Source organism: Hippocampus comes, unplaced genomic scaffold (genome assembly GCF_001891065.2).
Source record: "Hippocampus comes isolate QL1 unplaced genomic scaffold, H_comes_QL1_v1.1 scaffold330, whole genome shotgun sequence".
Lineage (NCBI taxonomy): Eukaryota > Metazoa > Chordata > Actinopteri > Syngnathiformes > Syngnathidae > Hippocampus > Hippocampus comes.
The window spans coordinates 375,553-393,971 of NW_017804754.1; the positions used below are offsets into that span (position 1 = coordinate 375,553).

Consider the following 18,419-nt stretch of genomic DNA (forward strand, 5'->3'; position numbering starts at 1 on the left):
CTGAAAAAAAGAGGGCAAAGATGTATTTGACTCCTTTCTCAAGCCTAGATATAAAACACTTCTTGTTTAATACAAATAATGTATATATTACTCATCAATAAAATATGCTCAGCAATACAGGTACACGAGTTTGTCATCATCATTTTATTTCATCTCATCGCGTAAACAATATATAAGACCAAAAGTGTTGAGACTGCATGGACATGCCCAACGTGTGTCCAGAGACCACTGACTGCAGCTAGCCGAGAGAGTTGAATCCCTGGCCGCTGGATGGATGTTGGCTTTTTTGCCCTTCATTAATGCAACCCTACAGCACACTGTGCAGAGCTCACCTGAAGCAGGGCGCCTGCACGAGGCAGTAAAGACTAAAAAGAGTAAAAGTCATGAGCTGAAAAATCTATCATAGGAAAATGGACAGAGGACACAAAAACACAACAGCTGAGAATATCCAAGTTTAACAAAAAAAGTCACTTTTAATACATCATTTCTTAGAATAAAATCTTAAATACTTTGATACTGAATTTGCAGGGACATCTCCCTTTGAGATTTCAATCTCTTTATATAGGGCTATTCTTTTTTCTTTTTTTTTTTGGTGCACATTTCCCTGTATTTTATCTTCTCTCCTCTGATGGTTGGTTCAGCTGGGCCTTATGGTTGTGATGCTCCTTTCTCTCTCTCTCTGTCTCTGTCTTGCTCTTCTCCAATTATTTCTATACAACCCTTTTAAGATCTCCTTCTTCTATATCTCTAAATAACTTCTGTACCTGCAGAGAGAAAATGAATCCGTCAAAAAGAGGGGGTGCGGCGGGGAAATTGCAGTGCACTTTTAAGTAGCTTTCCAAATGTTTTTTGGGAATGTTTCCCCCAAAAAAACGGACGCAATCAAACCACAGGGAAAAAAAAATCTTTCTCCAATGCATTATATGATTGGGGATCGATGTGAATTCCTTTTTTTCCACATCAAATCAAATAAAAGCAAGCGACTCAGGACAGAAAATATGTCATTCAGTGACACGTAAAGCGTTTTGTTGTATAAATTCTGTCCATGGTTAAAAGCGATACTAATACAGTACTACAAGAAGCGACTATTCTAGTTCTAGTCTAGAAATATACAGTATGTGTATAAAAAATGTAAATAGAAACAATTTCAGTGGTACCTCAACCTAAGAGTGAGCCCACTTACCACGTTTTTGAGATTTTTGGGGGTTTTGAGTTAGGAGCAAATATTTGCATTACGACGGCTGGATGGTGGCACAATACACGTGACATTTTGGCAGCAAGTGACCAACCCTTCAAAAAAGAGGCAAAGTGCTTCCTTCTAGCCACTTACTTTCACTCCCAGTTTAAAAAAAAAAACAAAAAAAACGTTCCAACTTAAAATGAAAGCGAAGAAAATTACACATTCTGTTAGTTTCAAGATAAGACATAATGCAAAACCCCATAGATGGGCAAACGAAACTAGTATGGACACTGCAATAATTTAAAACCTTTAAACGGCTTATATTTCTCACACAAGCAGAAAGAGCACACAATGCTCACGGTCACATATTCTCTGAGAAAGGGTCTAATTTGATTGCAGTTTAGTTGCAACGGTCTTCCGCTGACTTTCATCGTTCTCCACAATGTTTTGAGTGACAAGCGTAGCTCGGGACACAGTAAACTCGCAAGTCAAGGCACCACTGTCCTGACTAACACACTAGAGGGTGAACGTTGCTGCTACGTTCGTAACGTGGACATGAATGAGCTCGAATGCGAATGCGGAAAACTTAAACGGACTGGTGTCATGTGACATCAGTAATGGCTACAAACACATGGCTTAAAATACATAAATATCTATTTTTTTTTTTTTTAAGTACAGAAGGCAAACTATGCACATGCCTGATGGATGTGCATGAGGATAGCTGGGACGAAACACTGACATGCATGAAAACAACAAATACTAGCAGTACTTGGCAGATATATAGTACCTTACTTTAGTTACAGAGTAACGGTGATGTTGGACTGAATTAGCCTGGAAATCAACAGAAAGGGTTAATGTGATAATGAATGGAGGGTCAATGGCATGATAGGTGTGACTGAACCTGGAGGATGGAATCCAAATTTGTTAATGATGTTAAAAAAAAAAAAAAAAAAAATCAAGTAAACGTTAAAGTCATGAAATCGGGGAATCAGATGTTGTTATTTGTCGTTGGTCTGAAAGAGTTGGAATGCAGAAATACTTACACTCAACGTAGTTACGGGCAGCAAACTTCAACACCTCGTCAATCAAGATGACGGGGAAGGAAAGTTTGAGGACCATAATCCACTGGTCAATAGTCAAATGGGTCAATTTGAAGATCATCTGAGGGGGTGTGAAAGGTTTAAGAGTCAGTGGAGCAGCGCATAAAGCAACTCTGGCGAGTGAACAAACTTACGGGCAGAGGGTCAACATAGATGATCATGAAGTGCAAGGACATGGAGAGGGTCATGGCAGCGAGAAGCCACATGTTGCTCCATGGAGGCATGCGGATCAGGGACTGGTTCTCAGACAAGCTGAAGTAGAATGAAAAAGAATTCATCTACTTCCCTAGACCTGGTAGATTGCTGTTCACACTTCTCTTGGATTCGTGGAAGTACCTGTTGAGAGCATTGCACATCTCAATGGTGACCAGTACGGACAGAGCCATGGTCATGGGAGGAGAAGCCTCAAAGATTTCACAATCAACACCGGAGAAGTCCTCGTTCTCGTCGTGGCACTGCATGAAGTGGGACTGAGAGGAGGAGAACTTGGGGTTGAGTGCATGTCTGAACATGGAGGCTTGCGAGATGATTGAGAGACAAACACTTACCAACTGGTGGTAGGTGACTCCAGGACCGGTGGTGTCATAAAGGAACCACCAGGCAGCTCCACCAACGGTAGCAGCACCGACATATCCTGCAGGAAGGCCCGGCGTGCGTCAAAAAAAAAAAATCAATAAAAAAATAAAAAACTTATCTCGATAAGCCACGTACCACCGATGGCCATGTATCTGAAGAAAAGCCAGCCAGAGATCAGGGGCTCTTTGGGGGATCGTGGGGGCTTGCCCATGATGTCCAGATCAGGAGGGTTGAAGCCCAGAGCGGTGGCGGGCAGACCGTCAGTTACAAGGTTGACCCACAGGAGCTGCACGGGGATCAGAGCCTCGGGCAGACCCAGAGCGGCAGTCAGGAAGATACTAGCAAGACAAACACGAAGCGATCAAGCAAAGGCAGAGCTGGAGACCGCAAGCTGAACATTTGGACACAGGGCACCTAAGCATCTTTCTTAGGTCTCCAAATCCCGACAAGTTGGTTTAGGCCTTTTGGGTCGACCGTTTTCCTGATTCTCTCGCTTACCAGACGACCTCACCCACGTTGGAGGAGATGAGGTAGCGAATGAACTGCTTCATGTTGTTGTAGATAGCTCTGCCCTCCTCGACAGCAGCCACAATGGAAGAGAAGTTGTCGTCAGCCAGGACCATCTCAGAGGCAGACTTGGCAACGGCAGTGCCAGAGCCCATGGCGATGCCGATCTCGGCCTTCTTCAGGGCGGGGGCATCGTTCACACCATCACCGGTCTGCAGCGAGAGCACAAGTCAGTGTTTGCCGTCTAGTTGCGTTTCATCATGATCGTCACGTTTGGTGGACGGACGTCTTACCATGGCGGTGATGTCATCGTAACCCTGCAGGTACTCAACAATCTTGGACTTGTGGGCTGGCTCCACACGGGCAAAGCAGCAAGCTCTCCGGACGGCCTCGGACTGCTCGTAGGTGGGCAGATCGTCAAACTCGCGGCCGGTGTAGGCCTTGCTTTCCACATCCTCATCCTCACTGAAGATGCCAATACGACGGCAGATGGCGATGGCGGTTCCCTTGTTGTCACCTGAAGATGATGGACAGGAATGAATTTAGTGGCCGTCGCGGACATCATCCTTCCCAGACAACACAAGTGAATACGAACCGGTGATCATAATGACACGGATTCCGGCAGCTCGGCACAGCTCGATGGAGCCAGTCACCTCCTTACGAGGGGGATCGAGCATTCCCACGCAGCCCACAAATGTCAGGTCAGTCTGTGAAGAAGGGGTCCCGGAGGGGTGGGGTGGGGGTTTTCAGACCTTGTGAACTCTTGTATACTTGTTAATTTGACGGGCAGGGTCATCAAGCGCTAACCTCGTAATCGGCAAACTTGGTGGAGTCCTCCAAGTTCATCTCTTCGGGCTTCAGAGGGTTGTCGCAGGTGGCCAGGGCCAGGCAACGCAGGGTGTCACGGCCGGTACCCCAGTCCCTGATCACGGTCATGATCTTCTCCTTGATGGCGTTGGTCAGGGGGACGCGGGTGGTGCCAACGCGCACGTACATGCACCTGTCGATCACGCCTTCGGGGGCGCCCTGCGGAGCCACATCGTTTTGACGCCTGTGCTGGGCAAGTTGAAACGTTTGGCTCAAGAGAAGGGCACCGACCTTCACAAACATCTTGGCACCGCCTTCACCCTTGGTGGGAGTGCAGTACACGGACATGGACTTCCTGTCGCGGGAGAACTCCAGAGTGAAGTTCTTCTTCATGAGCTGCTTGATGACCTGGAGACCAAGAAAGAAATTGTGTGAACATTTTTCCCCACTGGGATGCCATGAATCTGTTCCAACCAATTGGGTTCTGTGGATGGGCCAAAGAGACCAGTGCCAAAAAAACTTGCCCCTCAAGTCTCTATCTGCAATAATAGACTGCATATGACTAATTACTGAGCTGTTCCTCAGAGCCCAAAGAATACAAGATTCTTCCCCAGAAGTACAAGTAAATTGTCAAGGGTATCAAAGCAGTGCCACTGCAGTGTCAAGCACATGTACTCATCAAATTAGAGAATATAAGCAACCCCCAAAATTAAATTGGATATGAAGAGAATGAAAACAAATGAGAGGAGTCGTACAGAGCAGCAAGCGTTGGCTCTCTCAATTTTGGACAGGTTCTTCACGTTGGAGTTGAACACGTTCATCTTCTCTACCAGGCAGCACAGGGCGGTTTCGGTGGCCTCACCGACCTTCTCGTAAATCTTTTTCGACTGGGAAGACAGAAGACCACGATGGGTCCCGACATTGCCACGTCACGTCGCTAGAACGGTGGAACTGAAGGTTCCGATGCGGAAAAAGCCGACTTTACCTCGTTGTAGTCCAAAGAGGAGTCATTGCACAGTGCGCAGATGGTGGCGAGCTCCACAAGACCGTCGTAGGCGCTGCAGTTGGTCTTTGCACCAGCCTGGGAACTGCACATCAAGGACGGAATCATTTTTTTCATTGATGGTTACTTCCGTAAGCCCGTTGTGGTTGAGGTGGATTCAGGCTGGTAAATACCTCGAGAAGGCCCAGGTACCAAACGTGCAGCCCACCACTGTCTTATCATATCGTACAATGTAACAAATCCTGGTTAGGAAATGAAAACTTACACCTCGCCTTCTGGGGTGTACTTGGATCCGGAGATATCGAAGGCGTCAAGGTCAACGTGGCTGCCCTCGACCCTCTTGACGATAAACATCTACAGAGGCGGAAGTCGTCAGGCAGCACGCAAGACAACCTGCTATGGCCTCAATGACTTTTCCAGCGCACCCACCTTGGTCACGCACATCTGGTTGGTGGTGAGGGTGCCAGTCTTGTCGGAGCAGATGACAGAGGTGCAGCCAAGCGTCTCCACAGAGGGCAGGCTTCTGACAATGGCGTTCTTCTTGGCCATACGACGGGTCCCGAGGGCCAGGCAGGTGGTGATGACAGCGGGCAGACCTGAGACACATCGGGCGACCGTGTTGGGTCGGTTGTTTTTTTTGTTTTGTTTTGTTTTTGGGCCATGTACAGAAGACATTAAATTTGAGAGTAGAGATGTTCTATGCCAAATTAGAGCTTTGGAAATCATTTTCAATCCGTTCAAAGAGATTAGGAGCAGCACACCGTAAATGTGTGTACACGTGCATGAATGACATCATTCAGGCTTTTACTGTAAAGACAAGTACATCTGTCAAAATATATCCATCGCAACAGGGAAATGTCAATCGATCCCAAAGCCGGTCGTCTGGTTTGCTCAGAAAGACTTGTGAGGGTGGAAAGCCGGGCGACAGACTTTTGCGCATCTTTGACTCACCCTCAGGGATGGCGGCCACAGCCAAGGCGACGGCGATCTTGAAGTAGTAGACGGCGCCGCGGATCCAAGAGCCTCCGTGGACGGGGTCGTTGAAGTGGCCAATGTTGATGGCCCAGACGGCGACGCAGATCAGAGAGATGACCTTGGACAGCTGCTCCCCGAACTCATCCAGCTTGGCCTGCAGAGGGGTCTTCTCCTGCTCGGTGGCGGCCATCTGGTCGCGGATCTTCCCGATCTCGGTGGAGACTCCGGTGGCGATGGCCACACCGATGGCCTTGCCGGCGGCGATGTTGGTGCCCTGCGGTGGAGAGGAGGAGAAGATGAAGCCGAGGGCCGTGCAGAGGGGATGGTGGAAATGAAGGCGGTGGGAGAAAGCTTACAGAGAAAAGCATGTTCTTCTTGTCCTGGTTGACGGCCCTGGGGTCGGGAACCAACTCGGTGTGCTTGATCACACTGACGGACTCACCTGACAGAGGCAATGGATATTAGATATGAAACCAGCCAATGGATTTGGGATACAAGATGCAAAAAAATGCACTGGAGTGAACTTCATTTTTGCCTAGTTTCAGTACATTTTGCACAATGAGCTGAACGCAGGAGATGCATTTTCACAGGTCATCCATCTTTTGTGATTTTTTTTTTTTGCCTTTTAGCTCCTTGGTAGAGCACAGCAAGCTGTGTCAAAAGTATGGAAATGTGGACAGTTGCTGAGATCACCTGGAAAAGTTTTTGCAGCGCATTTTTTGGAACATCCGGAAATTTCACCTGAGGCCAAGCTATCCCAGACTGTTTTGTGAATAGCGTCGGAACAGCTTACCGGTGAGGATGGACTGGTCAACACGCAGGGTGGTGGACTTGATGGAAACAAGTCTGATGTCAGCGGGGACTTTGTCACCAACTGGGAAACAAGACAATCAATGATGATCAAACCCCGTAAGATTTGCCGTATTTTACGTAGCAAGTGCCACTCCCTTCCTCCACATTTCTTGACCAGCTGCTAACTGTTCTGTTCATTCCAGACATCTTGGGAACCCTTACCATTGCCACAGTTCCCAAATTAAGACATTTTACATCCCGACCTCCTCCTTCCGCATTTCTCGACCGAATTGTTCGGCTCCTTGGACACATCTTGGTCACTCTTACAAATTCTCAAATTATTCATAACAAAATGCTCAAATTAAAAGAGATTACATGTGAAGAATTACCTTCCACATTCCTCAAATTCCACACTTTTCACAATAAAATTCAGCAATACTGCATGACTTCCACATGATGAACATCGTATGAATCTCAGGATGATAAAGTGAATTCAATTCATTCAGGCATATGCCTCGTCGTTATCTCACCATTTCATACGTCTTAAGTACTGCTCTGATCGTTCACCAGTATGTATACTACTGTACTGGATCGTACACAGGTGTGACATGTGTGGAGGCGCACGGACTGCAGAAATATAATGACCTCCTGCGAGAACATGAATTATTTTCACACCCCATAACATTCAAGTGACTGTAAGGGAAACCCTCACAGCATTTCTATACTTGATCCATGGCTTTCAGAAGGGTGCGCAGGGTAAACCGATACCTGGTGAGAATGAAGCGCTGTTTTTTTTTTTTCCTTTTTGGAGGGGGTGGGGGGGTGGGGTCAGCCAGAGGGGCAACAGGTGTACATAGACAAGGGAGGGGAGAAGAGGTGAGGCAGGTGCTCACCAGGGTATTTATACTTTGTGATTTTGTTTTCCTCCACTCAGCATGTTTTCACAGGCCGGTGGCAGCTCCGCCGGCCCTTGCTTGGCATTGCCTTAAAAAGACACGACGCTTCGTCTGCCGCTTTCACCGTGCGGTCAATCGTTCATTGTAAAACTGCTCAGCTTTGGCTGACTCTGCCAGAAAGGTACTTGTTGAACGACGTACATGTTTTTTATCGTGGTTGTCCTCTCCTGGGAGCTGTTTTGTATGTTTGGACAGCGGCATTAAAATCACACTGAGAGCTATTTATGTTATTTGATTTTCAGTTCTGATGAATATATCTATCTTTTTAATGGTAAAAATGTTCTGAACCCTTGCCAAAATAGCACTGAGACCGGTTTTTAATACTATGAGTAATCTAACAATATAATGTAATAGTAGTATTTCAAAAGTAAACATAAAAATCTGAACTTTCTATTAGCACTGCCAGAGAGGTATTTATTCAACAATATGTTCATCATTGTGGTTGCACTCTGCTGGGAGCTGTTTCTAATATTTTGACCTTGAGCTAAAATGAAACCTAGAGCTGTTTTGAATATTTACCTTTGTACAAATCTAAACGAGGTTGAATTCCCCCCCCCCACCCTAAAATAAATAAATCAATACAGAAAGATAACAATTGCATTGATTTAACAACTAATTTCTGTGATTGCATCTCATTGAGAGCTGTTTCCAATATTTCGATAAATCTATCATGGTCAAATTTTGAATAAGAAAAAATAAATATGCTTGGGTCTGAATGCCTCTGTCAGAGAGGTATTAACTGATTTTTGTTTGTTTGTTTCTTTTTTTTTTTTTTTTTTTTTAATTGGCGATGTGTCCTCCTGGGAGCTGCTTCTAATATTTTGGTCAGGGGTCCAAATATTTGAAATAGCTTTCACTGTAATGCTGTTTCACACTTGCTGCCGGTCAAAAGTGGACATTATAATAATAATAATAATTATTATTATTATTATTATTGATTAAGTATGGGAGTGTATAGTGGTGAAGAGTCCAATGGATGTAGTGTGTGTTTAAGCGAACATTTATTGAGGCATGGCACTTTCTACCCTCACTGTAAGATGCCGGCATAGATGGAGCAACTACGACACATGATTTGAAGAAAAATAAACAACGGGATCATTTTCTGTGGGTCGGAATCACTGTTGTCGTCAAGATTGCCAAGAGGAAAGCGATGGCATCTTACCAGACACCTCCACGATGTCTCCGGGGACAATTTCTCTGGCCTTGATCCTCTGCACGCTCTTTCTGTCAGAACGGTAGACTTTGCCCATCTCAGGCTCGTACTCCTTGAGAGCCTCGATGGCATCCTCAGCATTACGCTCCTGTGCACACAAAAATGCATATGAGTGAAGAAAAAAGGAGGGGTGGAGGAGGAGGGGCGCGGTTGGATGCCACAATCATGTCAACGCGGCCGAGTCGGATATAAACAAAGCTGTGGGTCTTTCGTCACGCATTGTCCTGCGCCTGACAATGAAGAATGACAAATGCTCTCATTCAAAAAAAAGCCTTGGCATGGCCGCAATGACGTTCCTCCACTGACAAGATGCCCGACAGCGGTGCCAAGCACTTAACGGCGTGCCTGCGGAGGCGTTGGAATACCGCTACATTTGCAATCAGCCAATACCTGCGTGGACAACATCTGTCGTACGCACGGCGAGCTTCATGCATTTATGAGACATTTTTCTGACAAGTTGAGACTTTTTCTTCCCTACATTTGAAAACAGACATGTAGGAAGTTTACTATTTTTTCCAACCTCTGCAGATGACAACATGAAAAAAAAAAGATAACACTTGAATAGATCGAGGTAATTTGGGTTGATTGAGCTCTTGGGGACTTACTCCGTTTTGGGGGGGGGAAAAAAAAAAAAAAAATCAGTTTTCAGAACCAGTACTTTTTTTTTTTTACTTTTACCGAAGCAAAGTAGTTGAATTCAAGTGTCCTTTTGCCACAGCTCCGAACGCAATATTAAGAAATCCTTATTGTGTGTGCCTGTTTGTGGCGTGAAGTGACATGTGTGACATTGTTTACGTACGTTGCGCCCAAACAGCCAAAAGCTATTTTGAGGCTCGCCGCCGTAAAAGTGAGAGCGTTCCAGGCGGGCATGAAACGGAGGTAACCGGAGAGAGCGTGTTCCTTCTGACATCACCGTAACGGGATAGGCGTGTTATTGGCCAATGTGCCAGGCACCCCCCTCACCTCCTCAAGCCCCTCCCGTCCCGTCCGGCCATCGCACTGACCTGCCACACTCCGACCACAGCATTAGCGATGAGGATGAGGAGGATGACGAAGGGCTCCACGAAGGCGGTGACGGTCTCCTCGCCTTCTTCAAACCAAGCCAGAACCTTGAAGGACAAAGGGAGGGTCAATCATAGTTCAGCTGCGGGGGAAGGGGGGGGCAGTTCTCAAAGTGAGGGTCAAGGGTGCAAAGTGGCTCTCAATAGAATGCTGTGAGCTAATCTATTTAGATTAAGAGAGTCCAAAATCCAGCCCCTATTCGACACCTTAAAAAATTACTTTGGGAAAGTAGAACATTTCAGTGTTTGAAATTTGACAAAAAGAGAATTCAGTCAAATTTCTAACTTTGGTGGCAGTGATATACATCCATAATGCGCTTTCTTCCGTTCATTTTTTTTTTTTTTTTAAATATGTGGCCCACAATAGAAATAGTCTGGACAGTGTAGATGTCCGTGTGATTTAGAGAGAGGAAATGACTGATCTTAAGTCATGTTCGAGATTACTACGAGTGCAATAAACATTTAATAAATGAGTCATAAAAATGACAGATTATCATCGTATGGCAGGTGGAGACATAATGTGGTGACATCACTGTTATTAATTGGATCAAGACGCCCTTGCAACTTAGAGCCCATCGTTCCTTCCTTGATCCTGACCTTTCCCAAAGGATTCAGTTTCTCTCCTCAGCTTCGGCCTGCCCTTAAAAAAAAAAAACTCGGCCCTCCCTCAGCAATCCCCCCCCCCCTTCACTTTTATGACACCCCCCCCAAGCCTCCCTCTCGCCCTCAATATTCGCCTTCTAAGGCCATCATGACAGCTGGTGGTGAAAGCTGGCTGCCGGAATTAATACACCTTCTCCAACAACACGCAATTTGTCTCGAGTTGTCATCTTCCGAAATACACTGAGGGGTCTTGGAAGACGAACCGGAGAGGCATGGTTGGAGGGGGGTAGGGGTGGGGGCTTTGGCCTGTGAGTTCAAGAAGTCTTGACAGGACTTGTCGTCCCTCACACCAGTTTTAGAGTGCGGCTTTCAAACGCCGGACGTGGTTGGGCAGAGGGCCGGTGTTTACTTACAAAAGAGATGCAGGCGGCCAGCAGCAGGATTCTGACCAGCAAGTCCTCAAACTGCTCAATGATCAGCTCCCAGATGCTCTTGCCTGAGAGGTGCAAACAAAGGACAAATCCACCCTCTGTCCGCACGTAATAGTCTAATGAGGAAAACTTGTGTTTGGCACGACGAATTGTGAGGATCGCGAGGTCAAGTTCGAATAGAGGCAATTGGACTCTTCGTGTGAAGACGTTTTGCCTGGAATGCAAAATCCAAAGGGCTTTTCAGTGTGGAGTCTTTGGTTTTCCAACTAAGGACCCTACTGATCCAAAAGAACTCTTGCGTTTGTGATTTGAAGCGTGATATCTCCGGTTCTTCCGTTGTAAAACTTTCACACCTCATATCTAAAACTGCAGACATCCGAGTACACCCGAATTTGAGGTGTGGCATCTCTGGTTTTTCAATTCTGAAATTTTCATGCTGAAAAAAAAAAAAAGCTGAAGGAATCAAAAGACCTGCTTCTGTTTCCGATTTGAAGGGCGAACCCTCTGGTTTTGGCACTGAAGAACCAGAGGTTTCACACTTCAAATCAAAAAGCGAAGACTGCACATTTTAAATTGGCACCTCAACAAGCCAAAACGTCTCCAGCAAATAAGAAGAGTCCAGTTGCCTTGATTGGACCTGACCTGGATCGGATCACACGGCCAAGGGAAGAAGAATGTCACTTGAGGTGTTTGGAGGCTGGGCTTGGAACACTTACCCTCCTCAGCGGGCAGCTCTGAACAAGAAGAAGAGACAAAAAGAGATCAGGGATTGAGCTTCATGACACTCACGGCGCACAAAGTTTTGTCGACTCCAAAGAATAAAGCCAAGCGATGCACAGTTAATTAGTCATCGATGGTCATTCGTGTCACATATCATTAAACCCTAAGCCATCCAAGGGCCGCCCCCTCAGAACCCTGCCTAAAATTATCCGAGCTCCCCGGCCCATATATCAGCCAGGAAGCTTCTTGAGCCTGTCACCTGTCTCTCTCGCTCTCCAGCCATCTTCTTTGGCTATCTTTAAATAGCCCCTCAAAGCCCTCAAAGATCTCTGCTTCTCAATGTCTCGCTGCGTGTCAAGCAGCTGTCGCAAGGCCGCGCTAAAAAAGCCATGGCCGTGCAAGCAGAGACTCCCCCATCCCCTCCCTCCCCGCATCGCTCTTGCGGCGTCTACGTAGTCTTACCGTTGAAGCCGTACTTGTCCAGATTCTTCTTGAACTGGTCGGGGGTCAGACCCGAGTGCTCGTTCACGCCGAAGTAAGCCAGGCATTCTGCCGGAGTCTTGGTGTGTGCGTTCTCCATCCTGTTGGGATAGATGAGGGACGGGGCCGTACGACGGTTCCTGTCCGCGCTCTCCCGATGGGTCTACTCGTCTACAAGTGCGTGCACCCTGGATCCACCACCCTCGCCCTTAAGTGGCACCCTCCGATTCAGGAGTGCTGGTCTGACAGAAAGAGCGAATAAGTGCATACTTGCTCAGGGTTTTATACCACCTAAGGGGTCCCGGGATTGGTGGCCACCCACCGTCGGCACACGCCTTCGCATGCCAACATAGGGGGCGCACATGGTGACTGGGAGGGCTCGCCATGGGGAGGGGTGTGGCGTGAGGTGGAGCGATGAGGAGGTGAGACAGTAACAGCGGGTACAAGGAGACTTGGATTTGGGGAAAGGAGGTGAAGCGCTTGCGGTGGGTCGGAGGGGGTGTCACCGCAGATTGAAAATGGGATCTGTTTTTGGAACATGCATGGTCAGTGGAATAAGACGAAGAGACAAGGTGAGAGAGCGACGGAGGGGATCATGCGGCAGGAGGTTTTTTTTTTTTTTTTTTTTTTTTTTTTTTTTTTTTTCACCCCCTCGGTGATGGGTGGGGGGCGGAATTCATTGAGTGACAGATCAACTGCTTTCTGCTGAGGAAGTTGGGGGAGCTCGCAGCCATGTTAAGAACCTCAAAACTTTTTCAAACCAATCTACGGCAGTGTTTCCCCGAAGGTGCGCCAAACAGAAAGCTCACAAAAAGTCGTAATAGTAGTCATAAAAACTAAGCAGGTTGGGGATTTAAGGGTCAATTTCAGGATTAACTGCAAATGCACTCGAACCTTTCTCTCAATTGTTCAATGCCCCTAGAATTCAAAAAATGCTTCGGACACAGGGGCCTCGAGGCAGCATTTGACATACCTTTAGAATAGGTTACATCCAACCATACCCATAATCCTTCACGACAGCGATATTTAAAGCAAATGACTGGCGACTGGCGAATAATCTCGTCTCAGTTCACTCACAAATGTATGACAGTAACTGTCAAATCTGGGCCTGCTAAATTGAACACAAGCCATTCAGTTGTTTAAATGGCAAGAGGTGGACACACAGGTGAACCTTCTGCCACCTAGTGGGAAGGGAAAAGTGGATTATTTCCCGCAGTGCAGCGGATGATCTCGCAGCACACTGGTTAAGAATCACAAATCTACTTAGGGTGAACTTGGAGGTCTTTTTCAGATTTCAAACCCTACACTATCCTGTTGATATATTGGAGTGAACTGATGCACTGAAGCTGTGAGTCGCAACTACTGTAATCTTCCATGAGAGATCATCAGCAGGTGTGCCACGAGAAGCAATTCCATTTCCCTGACAGTTTTTCCTCACTCACTTTGGTTTTCAGATCAGAAATGAAATTTGCAAAGCAGTTAGGAAAGGAGAAATTGCTTTTTTTGAGAACAGGCCCAGATAGTTTTTGAGGAATTTTATTCCGATCTGAGAAACGTACCAAAGCAACTGAGAAAAACTGATGGGTCTGAAAAGGGCTATTTGCTCACTACAAGTACCTGTAATTAAATCTTTGTCCACCTATCAATGCTCGTGACATATAGTGACAGGCAGAACAATTTGATTCACTTCCACTATTGAGCAGAATATACAATTCGTCTGTGTTCCCTCCCACTCCCATCCATAAAACAGAATACTGTAATAGCTTTGTGTTCAACACTAAGTAAATGTGTGAGTCAATTCAGATGACATAGTCCTTATTTCACTTTTTATGACACTTGTTTCGTGGCGTACCATGACATTATTTTCAATGTAATGTCGAAATACGAACATTAGATGAGGGAAGAAAGTGAGCAGGCAGTGCGGGGGAATGCAAGCACAGACGTCGAGAGCCAAGCCGCCATGACACATAAATCGCACCCCAGAGCAGACGCAATGATGGCTAGATGGAGGGGGTCGAATTAATTATATTCCACTTACTTTTCTTGTTATGAGCAGCGAAGACGCGCGGCGCCTCTCCCGCTGCAACTCACGATGGCCTCTTGCGGCAGAGGCACTGGAGTGACTTGGCCGCAACATCAGGTACACCTGCACAGCGCAATGGGATCCAGAGTGGGAAAGATGAGACATATGACTGAGAAAATACACTGAATAGATCCATTTTATCATAAATGAATGTGGGAGACTAAATCGTATGCGATGTATTTCAGCAAACAATTTGAGGCCTTTTGTCTACCTTTGTTTGGCGTAGAACTTCACTCCTTGGTCTTCAGCTGTTGTGCAAAAGTTCTGACCTCTGAGATTGGGGAGGGGGGGGGGGGCTGCGATCGGGGTCGGCCTGTCAGTGTTTCCCTCACGACGGCGCAGTGACATTTAACTCAATATCCCAGAAGGATCGTGTTTCCCTAACCTCTTACGCGAGTCCCCGCAACCCGCTTCCTTCTTCAAGCCGCTACACGGTGCAAGCTGGGGCAACCGTGGGGGCGCAACATGCCAGGACATCTTGCCAGGTCTGAGGGATTACCATGTGCCACATTAACTCCAAACGCCAAACCCTCCCACCCTTCCATCATTTGTGAACATTATCCATGTTGCCAGTTCTGAACAAGTGTTAAGTAGCTCGTGTGTAGTTGGTGGCGCAGCTGAGCGCACGGCGGGGTTACGCAATTGAAAAGCATCCCTGCTGACTTGCACAAACAAAATGACACGGACAAGGAGACACACCGAGGCGGCAACAGCACTCAGTACCTTGTTTCTAAAGATCCTACCTTTGTGAGGTGGGACTTTCTGACGACCAAATTTCGCTGTAGCCTGGACTTGAGTGAAATACTTTGGGTCTAAGTGTCTCACATTCCCCTAAAATGGGACTGGGTCGTTGAAGAGGAACAAGGGCAGGAGACTACAACTCTACAGGGTGGGCCAAAATTAGGTATACATGTTTGAATGTACTTTTTTTTTTCTACAGCTGCTGTGAACAATTAAATAATATGACTCAAGAAAATGATAAGGAGGTTTTGAAAACAGGTTTGGCTCGGGGATTAAAACAGTTCTAAGTAAAGGAATGGCGGAAGGAAGGAAAATAAAGTAAATCGAGAATAAAAAAGTGGAACTAAGATAGAGATGGAAGGACAGAAAAAGAAAGATAAAAAACTGAAAGAACAGAAAGAAAGAAAAACAAAAACCAAAGAAGGAGAAACAAAAAACGCGGGAAAAGGGAAAAAGAAAGAAAAACAAAAAATGAAAACGGAAAAGAAAGAAAGAAAAAAAAGAAAGATCTGAGGTGGAAAGGAAGAGTGCGAAGAAGGATGCCAGAAAAGGAGCTTTAAGCAATGGAAGGATGCATAAATAAAAAGCAGGCGTGATGTCGCAATATGGGGGACCCGCCACAAGGCAGGCAGCAAGTCGGTTTCGGTGAAGGGAGGAAGGATGGAAGGATGTGTGTCTAAAAAGCTGGTCAGAGAGAGAGAAATTGAGAAACAAGGCGAGAACAGCTGCCGACAGTCCGCTCATTAGCATCTGTGCCGTGCTCCTTGCGAGTTCTTCCATTTTATATTTGTGTTGGACTCTCAAGACCAAACGGGAAGGCTCCGCTGACTCAGATGCAAATGCAAATGAAAGTGAAACTGATTCGGCAGGAGCAAAAGTTGGTTTGAAAGCCACGGGGTGCTATTGACAGTGAGGACATAATTAGTAGCAGGCAATCAGGCAATGGATAAAGGAGCTACGGCGTCCGTGTTTGCGGAGTGCTTTTTACAGCATTAGCTAATAGTAATAATAGAAGTGGCAGCTGAGTCTGTGAATCCAGGATTCCTCGCCAGATATATATAGAGCAGGTGACACTGTGCTGCTGGGCATGGCACCACGGCAGCTTTACACACTTCTTACTGATTACTACACTCTGAGTACAACATTTAGGAGAAAACGGATCTCCTCCCTCACCCCACAAAAAAAGTTTAAGGCTGAAAGGCACTATTACAGGCGCACTAAATGGGCTCTTCTCTATGTCCAACCTTTTGGAAAGGAAGAATCAAAAAGAAACCATTAGCATTTTCATTTATTTATTCTATCCATTTTCTCTACAGTTTATTCACACTATGCTCAAAGGTGAACCTGGACCTAAGATGCTATTCATTAGCCTTTCTATAGTGTTTCCCTTGTGTGTTAGCATGAAGCTAGCATATTTTAAGGCGCAGTCGTTTTAAGAGACAATGTAAAAAGGCTTTAGATCTCAAGGCACCAGTGTATATACAAAACCCGTTTTAATAACTTGGCACAATTCCGAGCACAAAATAGTTTCCCTATTTTTAATAGCTTACATATGGTATTGTGAACATTAAGAATAAGAAAAAAATGCATTCTGTCACATGCTCTCATTTCAGAGTTAGCAAATTGGCTTGACTACAAAACACGTTACAGCAGCTTTGCGAATGTAAACCGACTCATGAAAAATGCTAAAATAGCTCACGCTAAGCGAAAAAGTACGCCACATAATGTAACTTGATAACTTGAATAAGTACCTCAATAAAAATGACTTCTCTGAACAGAAAAGCATATCCCTGTTTTTTTTTTTTGGAACTTCGATATTGTACCACTAAGAATAAGCAGAGAGAGAAAAAAATGCAATACATGTCACATGCTGTTTAAAGTTAGCTAGTCGGCTCAATTTTTCTGCGATCAAAACACCACCGCCATGCTAATGTAAAACAGAAAAAAACGACACCATACCAGTGTGTTTTTTTGGAATGGACCCCCCACCTCCACCACGTTTTCAAATGTACCGAATACAGTAAAACTTCGTCACACTTAAGCTCGCCCACATTTGATATGTGTTTGGTTTATAATATGGCAAGCTTTCCCGCCAACCCACCGCTGTCTTTAACCATTACATTTCATTAGGCGCTGGCGTCACATTATATTTAGAATAGAAATACTGTATCCGGTTGCAGGCAGCATGTAGGATTGCAGGAGCATAAACAAAATCCCTCTCCGGTTTTGCGATACCGCTCGTAAACTGAGGAAGGCGGCTCGATGGAGCGCATACCGTGATACGTGTACAGTATTAAAATCTGCCGTTGAGGGTGGTTAACAGTCACCGCACACTTCATTAGGTACACGTGGACTGTCGAATGAAATCCAAAGAGCTGTCAGTGGGATAGAAAATAGATTGTTCTTTAACTTAAATGACGGATGTCCCATTTTTTTCTCTACAGAGGGCTGCAAGTAGTACACTACTGCTGAGCGCAGATCAACATACGGTGGCTATGAAAAGTCTACACAGCCCTGTTCTACAGCCAGGTTTTTAATTCACATAAACGTGGCATGCAAACGGTGTGTACCTTTGATAGCCAGCGATTTCTTAACAGTTGAATGAATTGAGAGAACATCAAGAAAATTGCATCTCAACATGGTTTTATCAGTGATGAAGCAAAAAGTTTTGGTGTGTGATTCTGCAACATTCAAAACGGATTCCTTTTTTTTGCTGCTATATCTTGCAACAATTGCATGTTTTTTCTTTTTAAAAAATATCAGATATTTGGGAACAGTCTAATAAAAACAATTAACCATATTTCATTCAACATTTCTTGATTATTAAAAATCCCATAAAATACACACACACATTTTATATATATATAATGTACATGTGTGTGTGTCGTATTGCAACATTTTAAGTCAACTTTTGATCATCTGTGACTTAAATGGTATATTTACTGCATTTAACTACAATGTTTCTAGTCCACAATATCATTTGTTTTCCAAGTCATTTGAAAAGGTAAGCGGGTCATCCTATTCGTCGCCGCCATCACCTCTCCTCTCATTGGCCCGTTTCGAAGGCTTAGTGCTGGACGGAGCGTCTTGGAAAAGGGCTTCGATGACAGCAAGATGAATGCATGCATCGAGATGAACAAATGCCCAAGAAGGAAACAGGATCCTTTTTTTTTTTTTGATGCGGGGGAATC

General features: G+C 45.5%; 1 protein-coding gene across 4 annotated transcripts; it reads right to left on the bottom strand.

The window, feature by feature from the left end:
- Nucleotides 1-129: 129 nt before the first annotated feature.
- Nucleotides 130-12,675, bottom strand: atp2a1l (ATPase sarcoplasmic/endoplasmic reticulum Ca2+ transporting 1, like). 4 transcript variants are annotated; one of them, XM_019887101.1, is made up of 23 exons: nucleotides 12,387-12,675; nucleotides 11,921-11,938; nucleotides 11,187-11,269; nucleotides 10,114-10,218; nucleotides 9,059-9,197; nucleotides 6,942-7,022; nucleotides 6,505-6,590; nucleotides 6,125-6,422; nucleotides 5,603-5,769; nucleotides 5,439-5,527; nucleotides 5,156-5,258; nucleotides 4,926-5,057; nucleotides 4,462-4,578; nucleotides 4,171-4,389; nucleotides 3,959-4,070; nucleotides 3,657-3,880; nucleotides 3,355-3,575; nucleotides 2,992-3,194; nucleotides 2,829-2,914; nucleotides 2,617-2,750; nucleotides 2,415-2,532; nucleotides 2,224-2,341; nucleotides 130-764 (listed from the first exon to the last, which is right to left on the bottom strand). In XM_019887101.1, the coding sequence occupies exons 1-23, from the start codon at nucleotides 12,502-12,504 to the stop codon at nucleotides 748-750; spliced, it is 2,988 nt and encodes a 995-aa protein (XP_019742660.1). In that variant the 5' UTR covers nucleotides 12,505-12,675; the 3' UTR covers nucleotides 130-747. The 4 variants fall into 4 exon arrangements, with proteins under 4 accessions (XP_019742660.1, XP_019742584.1, XP_019742508.1 ...); XM_019887025.1 differs by adding an exon at nucleotides 1,973-2,011 and having other exon boundaries at nucleotides 4,171-4,578; XM_019886949.1 differs by adding an exon at nucleotides 1,968-2,011 and having other exon boundaries at nucleotides 4,171-4,578.
- Between the last annotated feature and the right edge of the window lie 5,744 nt (nucleotides 12,676-18,419).